This window comes from Populus euphratica, unplaced genomic scaffold (genome assembly GCF_000495115.2).
Source record: "Populus euphratica unplaced genomic scaffold, PopEup_1.0 scaffold27.1, whole genome shotgun sequence".
Classification (NCBI taxonomy): Eukaryota; Viridiplantae; Streptophyta; class Magnoliopsida; order Malpighiales; family Salicaceae; genus Populus; species Populus euphratica.
Genome location: NW_011499899.1, coordinates 1,160,901 through 1,177,160, shown reverse-complemented (window position 1 = coordinate 1,177,160; position 16,260 = coordinate 1,160,901). Strand labels below are relative to the sequence as shown.

Below are 16,260 nucleotides of genomic sequence, written 5' to 3'. Positions count from 1 at the left end.
TTAATTATTTTATAATCTTAATTTTAAAAATATTTTAAATTAAAAATATTAAATATTTTTTATTTAATTTTAATTTAAAATTTAATTTTAATACTAAAATAATTTAAATTAAAAATATTTTTTACATAATAATTTTTTTTATATATTATGACAAAACCTACCACGATAACAATCACACTCTGGAATAAAAGAAATCCACGGTCTGCGCTTGTCAAAGAAAAAAAAACTATAAAATGTCATGTCCTCCCCTTTCCAAATCTCAGTGTCTCTTCCTTGTATTTTACGCTTCAGAGAAAAACTGAAAAAAAAAAAAACCAACACTTCCACAGTACCATCTTCAACTCCCCATCTCTCTCCGACTTGCCATTTTCCCAAAAAATTTACGTTTTTTCATTTCCTCTCTCTCCCTTTTAAACATATCAATAACAAATTAGGAGAGCTGGATCCATCACAGGAACCAGCCCATTCCTTGACATTAAAGCCGCCACCACCACCACCCCCAGTGGCCACCTCCACCTCCACTAACGGCCAGATCCGTTACCGCACTCCCTCCTCCGCCGAACTTTTCCTCGAAGCCGGCACCACCGCCACGTCCCCTACCAACTCCGATAGTAAGTCTTCTACAATGAAACGACCTGGTTTGCGACACGAGTCATTAAGCGATAAGATCAAGAAGTACAAGGGAGTGTTGCTTGTGATTTCGATCCCGGTGCTGTTGATTGCTTTTGTGCTGTTCGTGATGCCAAGTCGTGAAGACTACGAGTATGGCGGAGTGATTCGAAAGATGTCGCCGAATCTTGGTACGGATTCGAGGAGTTATGCGGTTATTTTTGATGCCGGCAGCTCAGGGAGTAGAGTTCATGTTTACTGTTTTGATCAGAATTTGGATCTTGTTCCTATCGGTAAAGAACTCGAGCTTTTCTTGCAGGTATTTAACACTAATGCCTACTTATTTATTATTCATAATTAATTAATTAATTAACACAATGTGAATTGTTATTGTTATTTTTTTAGCAAGTTTGAATTTGAGGGAGGGATTTTTGTTATTTTATATGTGCAATCGGTTGATTAGTGTCGAGAAATTGAATCTGTGGAAATTATATGATGGTGGGAGAGGAAATTGGATTTAGATTGAAAATGAGAGAATTAGTTAATATTGATTTACAGGCTGTTTGGAAACTGAAGTTTTGAGTAGAAATGAAATCATTTCAACACCATTTACCTAATGCTAGTGTTTGTAAAGCTTTAAGCAACACAAATGAATTCTACTAGCAATTAAAATTAGATATTTTTATAGATATTCACACCGGCTGTGATTCACTTCGGAATTGAACCGTTAAAAATTAATTAATCCTACTAAACCCCCCAGCACGCGCGCGCGCGCATATTCCTGGAATAAGCCTTTTTAGGAATGAGGGCAAGTTGGGTAAATGATGTATTTTCATTAACTCAAGTTGGAAAACCTATTCCAAAAAAAAAATCAATTAGAAAATTAAATCATTTCTATCTACTTAAATAGTTGAAGTCAATTCTAGCATTGAATTAGTTCCAAACAAGTTGTTAGAGTTTCAGAGTTAGTTTCCAGTTGGAAGAGACATCGAAATGGAAATGAAAACAGTAGCTTTGGTTTTTACTGATAGTAAAAGAGTTTGTTGTTGTTGTTGTTTTTAGTGGAGGTGAGTTTGTAATTTGCTAGTGGAAGTGGAATTCGATCCAATTTCGAGGTTTAAGAGTGAGAAGAGTGGCAGAAAAAGTATCAGATCTAATGCCAGGAATGTATTAGGTGTGATGCCATTTTCCTTCGCAATGTTGTTCTATAATCTTTTGCACCTTTTCTTTTATTTTAATCTCTTAAGTTGAAGTTGCTTGGTGAGTTTTAGATAAATCAAAATTAGTGGTTTTAAAATGCTAATAGAGGGGTTTTGAGCTGTCTGTTTCATACTGTTTTGTTATACAATATGTGTTTCTGATGTTGTTTTTGTTATATAGCTTAAACCAGGTTTGAGTGCTTATGCAAACAACCCACGAGAAGCAGCCAACTCCCTTGTTTCCCTGCTTCATAAAGCTGAAAGTTCTGTGCCTAAAGAGCTCCGACCAAAAACACCTGTCAGAGTTGGGGTGGGTAAATTCAGATGGTTCTTGTTTGCATTTTTATTTGGTTGAAACTCATAATAAATCAATTTATGATAAAATGATGCAATGCCATGTATACAACTCAACTTTAGATTAGTTGGGGTTGCTTAATTACTGTAATTGGCTTTTAAATGTTTCCACAGGCTACTGCTGGTTTGAGGGCATTGGGAATGGATGCATCTGATAGAATTTTGCAAGCGGTAAGTCGTTGTTTCATAGTCTATATTCTCATGATTTGCCATGATATTTCATACTTATAGCCTTTCGAACTCCTTGTTTGAAGGTCAGGGATCTCCTGAGAGATACAAGCACCCTTAAATCTGAGGCAAATGGGGTCACTGTTTTGGATGGCTCTCAAGAAGGTTCTTATCAGTGGGTTAGTTTCATTGACTTTTTCATACACATCATGTTTTTACTTGTGAAGTTAGTTAGATGCTAGTTTTCAAACCTTTTTTTTTCCATAACAAAATGCTGGTGATTGTAATGACTAGAGAATGATGAGTAGGGTTTAACAGTATGCTATTTTAATACAAGTATGAAAAACTGTGTGGTGTCCTCATATTAAGTTGAATTCAATAAAACAGAGTGAGAATTGCTACCTTAGAACTAGCTAATCAGTAGTTTCATACATTGGACATTACAAAGAATAGTCCTGCCAAATTTTTATTGGGCAAATCAAATTGGCTAGAAGTGCTGTTCCTGCTATGGAGAAGGCTAGTTCCATTTGGAAAGGCTTCTCTTGAATTCAGATGAAAATACGAGTCTTAATGCATGGTTTTCTTACTAACATAAGTTAATCACTAAAGTGCAAGCTACTAACACTTAACTGATTATATTTGGTGTTCCCTTGCACTAGTTTCTCCTGCTTTTTTTTTTTTTTTTTCTATTTACACTACCCCTTTTGATGTGCTAAAAAGCACTGGATATCAGTTGGATGAGCAGTTTTTACATCATAGTACCTCTGCATTGACTTTGTCATAGCCCTATGGTGTGTTTGTGTTTCTCCTCTAGTAAGCTTCACTTGCTGATATTATGATCGTATATCATCACTGACCACAGTTTTTGAGATAGACAAGGAGAATTCCTTGAAACGAGGTGCCTATGTATTATTTTATTGCATTTAGAAGGTCATGACACGTAACATCTTGAATCAAAGATGAGAAAATTTTCCTGTATTCTGTCCATAATATTATTGTTCAGTCTTTTCTTACTTTATCTGGCCTGCATTTTGCAGGTGACAATAAACTACCTCTTAGGAAATTTAGGCAAGAAATATTCAAACACAGTTGGAGTAGTAGATCTTGGTGGTGGATCTGTTCAAATGGCATATGCTATCTCTGAGACGGATGCTGCAAAGGCACCAAGGTTATCTGATGGAGAGGATACATATGTGAAGGAAATGTTTTTGATGGGAACCAAATATTACCTCTATGTTCACAGGTTGGGTTCATCAGTAGCTGTAGCTTTTGCGTTTTATCAGGCTGTCTTAGAATTTTCTTATGTACAAAAAGAATTTTGGTACAGTTACTAGCTTTCCTGTGGAGACAAGATTGAGCAATTTTATGACTGCAAGTTCATAATTTGATTGTGGCATCTTTCACGTGCAGCTATTTGCACTATGGTTTACTAGCAGCTCGAGCAGAAATGTTGGATGCTTCAGAGGACTCTACCAATCCGTGTATCCTGGCTGGTTATGATGGTAATGAATCACTTAATTTGTAAGAGGCGGGATGAGTTTTGCTTTTCATTTTATCGTGTTGATTCATCTTCTTTTGTGATTAGAGGAATTAAATTTCATGTAAATAATTTGATGCTGCACAATTTGCTTTTCAGAAGATGAATAAATTGTGTATGATTAGAAGACATTAGTTAGAATGTTAGTTTTCTATGTTCAATGCCAACCGTTTAACAAAGTATATAATTAAGAATTTGGCCAACATGCAACTTGATGAACGAGACATGATACCATTAGATGTGGGGCACATGCAATGGACATGCTGTTTATCATGAAATTTTCTCCCAATTATTCCTTTCTCTATCGTTATCAGTGGAAAAGTGGAATGATAATTGTAATAATGTGTGGTGTCTTTTATGATTTAAATTTTCAAATGCACTAACAACTGTTTTCCCTCTAAATTGCTTGTTTTAGATTGTGAACTTTTTGCTTTAGCAATTGAGTTTCATTCAGCATATCTCTTAAATAATATTTGAATTAGCTGTGGTTATAGTTTAAATAACAACATCTTGCATATATGGTGTTCAGATGAGCAAATGGACTAATAAATATGCTTTCATTTGCTGGTCTTCAAAACAGGGGTATATGAGTATGGGGGAAAAGACCATAAAGCATCGGCTTCTCCATCTGGTTCAAACATGGAAGAGTGCAGGAGATTAGCTCTTAATGCTCTCAAAGTTAACGAATCAACTTGTACACACATGAAATGTACATTTGGTGGGATATGGAATGGTGGAGGGGGGGATGGACAGAAGAACATGTTTGTTGCATCATTTTTCTTTGACAGAGCTGCTCAGGTGCTAATCATCCTTAAGTTTTCTCGTGAAATTCGTCATGGGTTACATCGTCTCCTTTGCAAATTTAGCATGCTAACTAGATTATTTACATTTATAGGCTGGTTTTGTTGATTCAACTGTACCAGCTGCCAAAGTTCAACCTTCTGATTTTGAGAATGCAGCGAAGCGTGCTTGTGAAACTGAACTAGAGAATGCTAAATCCATATACTCAAGTGTGGACGATAATGATCTGCCATACATATGCATGGATCTTGTCTATCAGTATACATTACTTGTAGATGGATTTGGTAAGTCCTTCGCACTTGAGCGAGTTGTCAAAGTCCACTAGCTTTTGCACCTGAGAGCTTATGCTAAGATGATCTTCTCTAATTCTCTGGTCATTCTTTGCCTGTAGCTTTGGATCCATGGCAAGAAATGACGTTGGTGAAGAAGGTTCAGTACCGTACTTCTCTTGTGGAAGCTGCATGGCCACTGGGCAGTGCCATAGAGGCTGTGTCATCACCAGCATAACTTCAAATTGCACTATCATCTTGGTCACCAAAGTGCATAATTCAGCGGCGATTCCTGAGAACCAACATTTTCTTGAGCAGAGAATTAGCAGGATCCGTATTCCTTCAGAAGTCCGTACAGATTGGGAATGGAAATTGGATTTTTTTACTATAGATTGGGAATAATAAAAAGAATAGCTCCATTTGTCATCATTTAAGCAACATTTTCTTGAGCAGAGAATTAGCTGGATCCGTATTGCTTCAGAAGTCCGTACAGAGTGGGAATGGAAATTGGATTTTTTGACTACAGATTGGGAATAATGAAAAGAATAGCTCCATTTGTCATCATTTATAATCACCTTACATAGTGTTTTATTAACATTCAGCGAATGATTCAATTAGATTGGTTCATTTTGATTGCCTGCCCTTCATTTTTCGTCCTAGTATTTTTTCCTCAGAATTGAACGATGGTGGAAGGCAAACCATCTTCATTTACGTTCTAGCTCTTATTAACGAGTTACATTTTTATATTATTATTTCCTATTTACCTGAGGCTCAAGTCTTGACCTGTTTTTATAGCACTGCAGCCATTAGAGACGAGTTTCTTATGAAACGACAAGCGCTTTTTGGATGCGAAGAAACAGGGAGTAGCTTCCCAATATTAGAGCGGATTTCTTCAAAGCTCACAAAGCACGTAAACTTGACTGGATAGCCTAACATGACTAGGTTTAAAGAGCGTAGGTTTAAAAATTCTCAGGTGTGTATAGGCTTTGCTTGTTGAAGTTAAATTTATTTTTTCGAGGTTGTTGAGATACGTGATTATTTTTTAAATAATTTTTTATTTTAAAAAGTATATTAATAATATTTTTTTAAAAAATTATTTTTAATATTATTATATTAAAATAATTTAAAAATATATAAATTTAAAGTAAATAAAAAATAAATTTTTTTAAATTTTTTCAGAAGCACTTTTAAATTTTAGTGCTTTCAAAAACATTAATTTAGAAATTTTAAAAGAAATTAATAGGAAAATTTGATTAAGGTACGAAGTTATGATTTTAAAGAAAAGGGACTAACTATATATATATATATATATATATATTAACCTCATATCAAACATTCCACATGCGTGCAGTGTGAATTGAATAAAAAAAAGAAGAGTTTTTCATCTTCTCAAAGCCATATTTGTCTAAGGATACAAATAATTTTCTACTAAAATAATATGCTGTGGTAAGAACAAAAGTGTCCCAAAAAAACACAAAAACATTGTTAAAATGTAATTAAATCAAATTTTGTAGTGGAAATGCAAAATCAGAAACTCGTGAATTTCTAATTCTTACAAGACAGCATCATAAGTGATAGTAAGAAAATAAAATGTGGAGACCAAGAAGAATTAAAACTAAACTATGTGGACCAAACTGTGATTTACCACGCGCTTTCCACATTTTGGTCCTCTCCCTGAAACCAATCACGCATAGCCACTTGGGAGACCTGCTTCACGACTGCCTCTCAGGTTTTATGTGCAGTAATTTCCTTTCTACCAGTGCTAGTACCAGCTTAGCCCCTTAACCCAGTAAAGCGTATACATAAATGGCGGCTCCAACATTCATTTTGCCACTCTCTGCCGCAGCAAGCAAAGCAAATATCCGTCAAAATCTTGAAACTCAAAGCTTATATATAAATACAGGTGCCCCTTCCTGTTCACTGACTTCTCTTTATAGCTAGAGCTCTCCGTTTATTTCGTTCAGTCATTTTCACAAACAGTTTGTGTTCCGTTTGAAAGTTCTGTCCACCTGTAGAATGCAAGGAATCAGAACCATAAGATGTAACCTGTCGAGATTTGTAATTCTAGCTCGAACCCATTTGATTTTTTCACATTTTGAACCAACCCACTTTGCAAATCTAACCGTTGAGAGGCCACTGAGTTCGAAATTTTCAACTGCTTTCTATTCTTTCTCCACTTCAAGTCTTGAAACCCCAATCACCCCAAAGCATCTCAAAGAACCAGAAGAATGTTCTAGTGATAATGACGATAATGGCAGTGATATGGAAAATGACGAAGACGACGACGATGTTAGAGGGTTGAATTTAAGCGATGATGGTCTTTTTCAGGATGCGAAGACCATTGTGAATATATTACAAGAATCGAGTGACAATCTTGTGGAAATGAAGAGCAAGATTGAGCAATGTGGGGTTAAGGTCTCACAAGAATTGGTCTTGGAGGTGCTTTCTAGGGTACGAAATGATTGGGAGGCGGCGTTTACTTTCTTCTTGTGGGCAGCTAGGCAGCCAGGTTATGCTCATTCTGTACGTGAATATCATTCCATGATTTCTATTCTTGGTAAAATGCGAAAGTTTGATACAGCGTGGGTGTTGATTGATGAGATGAGAGGAGTTAAGACCGGTGTATCACTGGTGACTCCACAGACTTTGTTGATCATGATTAGGAAATACTGTGCGGTGCACGATGTTGGTCGGGCTATAAACACATTTTATGCCTACAAAAGATTTAAATTTGATATGGGGATTGAGGAGTTTCAGAGTCTTTTGTCAGCCCTTTGTCGGTATAAGAATGTGCAAGATGCTGAGCAGTTGATGTATTGCAATAAAGCTGTATTTCCGCTTAACACGAAGAGTTTTAACATTGTGCTGAATGGTTGGTGTAATTTGATTGGTAGTCCTCGTGAATCAGAGCGAGTGTGGAGGGAGATGAGCAGGAGGGGTATTCGATTTGATGTTGTGTCGTATGCTAGTATGCTGTCTTGCTATTCGAAGGCTGGTAGTCTTTATAGAGTGCTCAGGCTCTACAAACAGATGAAGAAATTTGGGATTGAACCAGATAGGAAAGTTTATAATGCGGTCATCCATGCTCTTGCTAAGGGTAGGCTTGTGAATGAAGCTTTCAACCTCATGAAAACAATGGAGGAGAAGGGTGTTGCTCCTAACATTGTCACATACAATTCACTAATTAAACCTTTATGTAGGGCAAGGAAAGTAGAAGAGGCTAAAGGGGTATTTGATGACATGTTAAAGCGCTGCATATCTCCAACCATACGCACTTATCATGCTTTCTTTCGCATTTTAAGGACAGGGGAAGAAGTGTTTGCTCTCTTGGAGAAGATGAGAAAGATGGGATGTCAACCAATTAATGATACCTACATAATGTTAATTAGGAAATTTTGCCGGTGGCGTCAGCTTCAGAATGTTTTTAAGTTGTGGGATGAAATGAGTGAGAATGGAATCAGTCCTGATCGTAGCTCATATATTGTGCTTATTCATGGTCTCTTCTTGAATGGTGAATTGGATGCAGCCCACAAATATTACACAGAAATGAAGGAAAAGCAGTTATTACCCGAACCAAAGATAGATGAAATGCTTCAGACCTGGTTGTCTAATAAGCAAATAGCAGAGGGTCAGACCACAGAATCAAGAAGCAATCAATGTCAGACCACAGAATTAAGAAGCAATCAATTGGATTGCAGTCCGTCACACGAGCAAACCAGAGGCATTCCTAAGAGAAGTCATGACAGAAATTTTATCCGACAAGCTGAAACGAGAAAAGTTGCGAGAGAGCGAGGCTTTTCGTTTTGGGAGCCCTAGGTTCTTGTGCAATGGGTAATTTATGCAGTCAGTGAACCTGCAGCATCAAGCTTCCAAGGACCTCAGCAACAGTGTATGCACCAAAAATATTGGAAAGCACATCGTCAATGCGCACCATAACAGCATAGTATCTGTAAAATGCTGCAGAATTTATCTATAGGATTGCAGATACATACATGTCTGTGGTGTGATTGGAGAACATCTTATGTTTTGCATTATGGCTTGTTATTCTCAATCTTATAATAGAAAAGTTTAACAAGAAAAAAAAAAAAACAACAACAATAGAAAAAAAATGCTTAGTAATCAATACAAATAGAAATATTATATTGATAAAATATTTATATTAATAGATTATAATAAATTTTACTAATGAAATATTTATTTGATATATCTATCAGTAAACACTAGCTAAAATACATTTAATATATACTAAGAGAATTAAAAAAAGATAAAGTTAAAAAAGTTAAAAAATATGATGATGTGTGACACGACTAAAAGATTGATATGATGATATGTAATTTATATAAATGGTGTTATTAATGGTATTAATCCTTCAGTAAAATTTATAAATTTATTGGTAATATTTAAGTTATAACTTATAAGATTGTGTTTACCTGCGTTATAGCTTTTTCTTATAAAATTTGTTGCATAAATATATGATTTGTACATGTTAGGATTCGTTTGAAATTTTATAATATCGTATTTGTTTGTAAATTGATGAAATTTATTTTGAATTGTAACTTATGTGTTTTGCATGAAAGAAATAATGATGTATTTAATGGGTCCATTTTATATTTTATCAATGTTATTGTTGAGTTGAAATTTTTGATAAATGTATAGAAATATGAATATATGTAGATAATTGATAATAAACTAGGAGTACTATTAAAATAGATTGAATAAGTTTGATTTAAGCCAATCTTTGCAAATTTATTTAGTTCGTGTAATTAATTAATACAATATTGTATATATGTTTGATATAAGTAATGGATGATTGTTCATAGATGTATTGAGATTCATTTAAAGGGCTGTATAAGATGAATTATTGTAATGGGATTTAAGGTTTTATTAATTACGCACAATTTAATCTAAAAAATATTAGTGAATACTTTTGTTGTTGTTGATGTTTAGGAGTTAAATGATGCTCTTTGAGAACCAACTGACATACACAAGTAGATGAAGATGATGATAGTAATGAAATCAATGTAGAATATTGCGATGAAGATGATGATGACAAGATTGAAGAAGAAGAAGAAGAAAATTCTAATTAATTTTTACAACATGAATGTGTAATGCTATAAACTATAATGTAAAATTTCTAAATGAAATTACTTTTGATGAAATGACAATGACATTAATATTATTAAATGATGAGGAAACATTTATTTTATGTGATTTTATTATTATATTCAGAACTAATGTTATTGTGTTGTGTGTGTTTCCATGATCTTATGAATTTGCAGAAAAGATAGATAACAAATACAAATACAATTTGACAACAAAAATTGTTTTACATTGATGGAAACAAGTCTATCAGTATATTCTAGAGAGCATTAAAATTGTTCCCTTCTTTCTTACACTATTTATTGTGTTAATTACAGAGGGTATCATCAATAAATTAGTTTTGTCGCTATATTTCATAGAGTTCTGAAACTGTTCACTTTTTATTTGCACTATTCATGTTATCAATTACATACATGATTACCTACAGAATTAATCTGTTGATATTTTCCTGAAAGCTTAGGAACTGTTCACTTATCAATTGCACTATTAATTATTGTTCTTTACGGATATAATCACCAGTAGATTAAAAAGCCAGTGATATTTGGGTTTTTTTTTTAAATTATTAAATCGAAAATTGAAAATAAATATTATAGATGGAATCACATATAGACTGAAAAGTTGTTGGTAATATTTCAGGGGTTTTTAAAATTTTTTGATTAAATTAAAAATTTAAATAAAATATTACAAACGAAATTATTATTTTTGGCTAGGTTGTTGTGCTTCACCAGTCTTCTTGTTATTATTATTTTTATTTTTTGAAAGGAAAAAGGTAAATTTGGGGGGATGACCTCAAGGATGGATTATGAAAAATATAAACCATATATACTAGTGATAAATTCATTTAAAAAAATATTAATTTTAATGAAAATAATAATAATTATTTTTAATAATATTATTAATATGATAATATTTATATTTTGTCTTTGTTAAATCCTCAAATTGTAACGAACAAAGACCAAATCACTTAGTCTCTTGTGCTCTATTCAATTTTTCCTTTAAGAATTGATGAATTTAAATATACTTTAATTTTTCTCATACTTAGTTGCACTACAACATTAACTAAGAACTTGAATTGCAAACTTTTGAAGTTCTGGAGTATGATTTAATATCCAAATTGCTCCCATCATGCAACTCTAAAAAATAAAGTTTAATAAATTAGATATTAAAAATAAAAAAACAACATTTATATTTAAAAATACAAGCAATAAAATTTATTGCCCATATTTAAATTCTCTCTTTGACAAATAGCTAGAGACATGCCAAAATCACTTCTTGCTTTCTTTTACTCCTCAAGTTGACCACCAATTGCATCTTAAATGTCACAATAAGGGACCTACTAGTAATTGTGTTAAACAAACCTTAAATAATTTCCTTTTGTTTTGAAAAAGAAGGCCTAAAATAAGGGATTTAGATTTTAGCTTTAGGTCAAGTCTCTTTTCTTTACTCTTTAGATAATAAAATTACACTTTAGTTTTCTCAAACTTTTATTTGAAACGGAATAAATAAAGTAAACATGAAATATCTCTGTTAGGATTTGAACAAAAAATCTAGAATGACCCGAGATCTTTGAACGATATAAAATTTATTCCACTTTGTTTTATATTTGAAAATAGTATAAGGTATACTGACAATTCGAACCAAAACAAAATATAAATTGACAATGTTAGTCATGAATGCTAACCCATTATAACAAAAGTTGAATGGTGTGAGGAAATCATTATAAATTAAGAAATATTTTTCTTTGGATTGTAATAATAGTTTTATTTTTAATTTTTAATCTTTTCATAAGCAAATAAACATTTCTTTGGCTTTCTTTAATAAGGGTGTTCGGGTTTTTTCAATTTTCAAGTGTAAGCAAACAATGCTTTTAGCCTCAGAAAAGATGAAAAACAAGCTTTGTCTCTAGGGGTATTTTGGTATTTTTACACTAGTATTTTGTGTAATTAAGAGGACTATGTGGGTGTTTTAGTATTTTTACATTGTATTTTTTATTTTTTAATAAGAAAGTTATTGGTACGTGTTCTACATGTTCTAATGAATGGGCGGCGCTCGTACCATTAAGAATGTGCATGAGACGCTTCCTCGTAACAAAATCTGATCATCTGTTGTATAACTAGATATGCAACCATGTTTTCTTCAACATGGAGTAGCGCATGTAGACATATCATGGTTTGATTGTTGTTGGTGATTGATTGGTTACTTTTTTTTTTCTGTCTTTTGATAATTAAAATACATAATTGTCCTCTCTTTATTTGTTGTTTTCTTGGGTCGACACGGTTAGCAAACTTAAGAACCATAAGTTTGACATGATTGTCAAACCCAAATGCCTTGGGTTTAACACCCATGTCTGATGCAAAACTCAGGCATAGGGTCTAACATAGCTACCAGGTCTAGGATGCTTGAGTTTGACATTGCTATCAAACTCAATTTGTTGGATCTAGCATGACTTCTAGACCCAAGCACCAGAAATTTGGCATCCATGTCAGATCCCGCTCGCAGGTCAAAAAATTTAAAATTTTTTGACAGCATAATTGGATTGCAAAAACAAATATTGGCTCATGTATATAAGATTTTTCATTCATATGAAGTAGAATTTAACTACAAACCATAATTTTTAAACCCAATCTGGTGGTTGACCCAGTATAATGATCAAGTCACGGGTCAGATGGATTAACCCGGGTCAACTTAGGTCAACCCAAAAAAATTAATTTCTTTGCAGTTAAAGACTTGAAAGCGTTGACCTTTCTTTTACGTGTCCTTGCAATTAAAACCAACAAAAACAAATACTAGCACACTTATTACTCTTTGTTTGGAACTAATGCTACCTTTTCTACTTCGTTTTCCAAACAAGAATTCTTTAATTCACGATCCTTTTATGCCCAACAACCCTCAACTCCTCAATCTTTTATAAAAGCTCCCAACACATCTCACATTAAAGATCATTACGAGCCCTTTCCTGTAATGCTTTTGTAGATTCTAAAAATTTTATAGTAAATCAAGATGAGAATGAATCTGATAGGTCTTTTTAGAAGAAATCAATTCAAAGCAAAGTATCTAGCCATAGAAATTGAAAATAGCAATTGAGAACAGTGTTCTTGCTTGACCCATAGAAAACCAGAAGGCTGGCATTTGATGCTGCTACAGACCAATAAAGGTATGCTAGTTGTAGACACACACCATACCCCTTTGTCTCTCCCTCATACAAACTTGGTTGTTGTTACTCTTTGATTTCTATTTCTTTCTTGTAAAAAGTAAAATTGCACTGTCTTAATTCCTGGTTTTGCAACAATAAAGAAAACCCACAATTTCCTTACTTATTCCATATCATTTTCATTCTCAAACTAGAATTTTAATCTTTTATTTGACAGCAACGGAAGAGGTGAGAGATAGAATTATGACTCTCAATGAGTTAGTAATACCTTTCCCATATAAAGAACAAAAAATTAAAGAGATACCATCAACTTAATCTTACCTTGATTTGCAGATCTGAAGAGCTAAATAAGGAAAAAGCTTAGCCTTGAACTTAAATTCCTCTTATCTTTTTGTACTGCGGATGGGATTACTTGTATGTATATATATTAAAAAACACAACCGGGTTTACCTGGGTCGACCGGGTTCCGGGTTGACTCGCTTGGTCGACTGGGTTTTACCGGGCCAAATCCTGACATGTTTTTTTATCAACCCAGCTTGGTTCCAGCTTTGGGTCAACCAGGTTCTAGGTTGACCCATCGGTTCGGTCCGGGTTTTAAAACTATGCTATAAACTCATTTTTGTTTGAGCAACTTATTTTATAAAGTTGTTATATTCAAAGAGGAAAGAATGAAAAAAATATATTGAGTTTGAAGTGATTTATTTCAAGTCTTCAAAAATAAACCTTCCTTTTTTGTATGCATTGTGAATGAAAATATTAATTTTATGTTTCCATACAAGTGTTGGAAATTTTTTTAAAAGTTTCATGCTTTTTTAAATTTGAGATGTTATATGATCTAATTGTTAAAGTTTGTTACAAGGAGAGTTTATTCTATATTATAACTATTAGTGTATATAAAAATTTGAAATATATGATCATAAGAGAAAAATTTTGAACCTTATTATTGCCTAATTTTATAACTTTATTATTGCATGGTTGTCAGGCCTAGATGTCTAGGTCAAAAATAAAATTCAAAAATATTAAAAAATAACAGTGTAAAAGTGAACCTAAATCTATATTTTTAAATTTTAAGGATCAATTAACTAGTTTTATTGAACAAAAAAAAGGAATGAATAAGTTATAATTAATGCTTTCAAGCTCATTTTTTGTTGTCTAAGCATAGTTATCAGACTTGACCTGACCTGACAATTCAACCTGGGATTCGGGTAAACCAACAAAACCCGATAGACTTTTTTTTTTCAAATGTGTTTTCCCCCTAGCTAGAGACCCCTTTTTTTTTCCATCCTTTTCAATTGGTTACTAACCCACATCAAAGTTCACTATATAAATATTAGAAGAATGTTTTATTTTTTTAATATGAAATTTGAAATTCATTAATATATATACTTTATATTCACAAGAAAAATATGTTTTTGCAATATAGGATAAAACACCTTTTTAGTATAAATACTTCAACTTAATTTGATAAGATAATATCTTTTTAATATGGAATAAAAAAGCCTTTTGAAATAATCTTTTAGTTTTTATCTATATGGATTGTTTTTTAATTTTCTCATATAAAATATTAAAACTTCAAATATTTTTTAAAATTTTTTCAAGTTGACTTAGGCAATTTGGGTCTGGTAACCCTATGCAAGTATACTGTAGATCAAGACACAGTCCATTATAGACTTGCATAATGGATTTTCCAAGCTCTTAAAACTTGGGATGAGACTAATGTTATCTTTTCGTATAAAGTTAAATTATCATTATATTTTGGTTGAAAAAACTAAAGTCATAGTTGTAGGGGTATTTTAGTATTTTTAACATACTCGTTGGTCATCAAACATTTCAGCGGGGTATGATACTATTATTTTCATGTAAAAAATATTATTTGACCCTAAGATTAACAAATTGGATAAAAAAAAAGAAAATAAAAAAAAGAAAAATCAAAATAAAATCGTCAAATGCAGTCGAAAGAATGCAAAATTTGATATTATTGTTGAAAAAAGAAGAAGGAGAAGGAAGGAGTGTCGGGTCAAATGAAAACAAATTAATGTGATGGATACAATCAATTTTACCCTTTCAAGTTTTAATGGTAGCATAATTGAAACAGTATAGTATAAATATCTTCATGCAGAGTCCATCTCCATATCCGATGGCTTTCTCGATACAAATTATAAAAAATAAATAAAAAGAATATAATATATTGATTATCATATGGAAAAAAACTCAAATCAATTTGAGGATATACCAAAAAATTATAAAGAAATAGCTTTCTTTCATCATTTCTTGATATATCGCCAACTGACCTGGGCATATCTCCAGGCTTGTTTTTGCAATATTGAATCCGTAGGCAGGCAATGGGGGTTTATATAGGACATTAATATTGGATGGTTTTTGTATCCTCGGTGAAAATGAGGTAAGCAGATCTTGTCTGGTAAGAAAAATTGAATGGAAGGCAACAATTTTAATGTTATTTATGTTCGGAATCTAAATAATAAATATTGTATTGCGCATTGATGTCTTACAAGATGTCAGATTTTCTTCCTTGTAAAACCTAATTCGTTGTTGAAGATGGCTGCTCTGTGATTTGCTTCAAAAGAAAATAAATAAATAAATAATGGAAAAGGTGGATAAATCTAATCTGGCTTGTATCTTTCCATCTATATAATAGATTTTTTAAAAAAAAACATCAAATACATAATTTATGTAACAATAATCCATTATATATGGAATTTACCCTTTTTACCATATGATCGGCTTAGGAAATACTTAGAAGAAAATCTTCATCTAAATCAGCATATTATGAATCAGAAATAATCAAATGAATGCTTAACACCCCTCCCTTCCCAAATTTCTTAAATTTTCTATGCCCTATTTTTTCTTATTAAAGTATATATACACCTCCGGTAATGAAAAATAGTTATTTTACCACTTCTCTACTTCAATTTTATTAAATAATAATATAAAATTATTCTTTAGACCGTTTGATATTTCATCATTTTCATGGTATTTTTTAATTAAAAATAAATAATTAAATATAATATAGTGATGAATATATTGAAGTTTCAAGTTAAAATAATTTTTATT

General features: G+C 32.5%; 2 protein-coding genes across 2 annotated transcripts; both read left to right on the top strand.

Moving 5' to 3' along the window:
- Positions 1-228: 228 nt before the first annotated feature.
- Positions 229-5,364, top strand: LOC105132557 (apyrase 2-like). Its single transcript, XM_011036124.1, has 9 exons — positions 229-928; positions 1,990-2,118; positions 2,277-2,333; positions 2,417-2,509; positions 3,368-3,573; positions 3,741-3,832; positions 4,448-4,665; positions 4,763-4,952; positions 5,060-5,364. Exons 1-9 carry the CDS (start codon positions 239-241, stop codon positions 5,173-5,175), a joined length of 1,791 nt encoding a protein of 596 aa, XP_011034426.1. The 5' UTR covers positions 229-238; the 3' UTR covers positions 5,176-5,364.
- Positions 5,365-6,622: 1,258 nt separating this feature from the next.
- LOC105132556 (Tetratricopeptide repeat (TPR)-like superfamily protein) lies at positions 6,623-9,024 on the top strand. The gene has a single exon (XM_011036123.1). It carries the CDS (start codon positions 6,954-6,956, stop codon positions 8,751-8,753), a length of 1,800 nt encoding a protein of 599 aa, XP_011034425.1. The 5' UTR covers positions 6,623-6,953; the 3' UTR covers positions 8,754-9,024.
- Positions 9,025-16,260: the final 7,236 nt, after the last annotated feature.

Coding starts and splice junctions, on each gene's coding strand:
- LOC105132557 (XM_011036124.1), top strand. CDS start 239: ATGTCCTCCCCTTTCCAAATCTCAGTGTCTCTTCCTTGTATTTTACGC. Junction 3,574..3,740: donor TATTACCTCTATGTTCACAG/GTTGGGTTCATC, acceptor TTTCACGTGCAG/CTATTTGCACTATGGTTTAC. Junction 4,666..4,762: donor TCTTTGACAGAGCTGCTCAG/GTGCTAATCATC, acceptor TTACATTTATAG/GCTGGTTTTGTTGATTCAAC.
- LOC105132556 (XM_011036123.1), top strand. CDS start 6,954: ATGCAAGGAATCAGAACCATAAGATGTAACCTGTCGAGATTTGTAATT.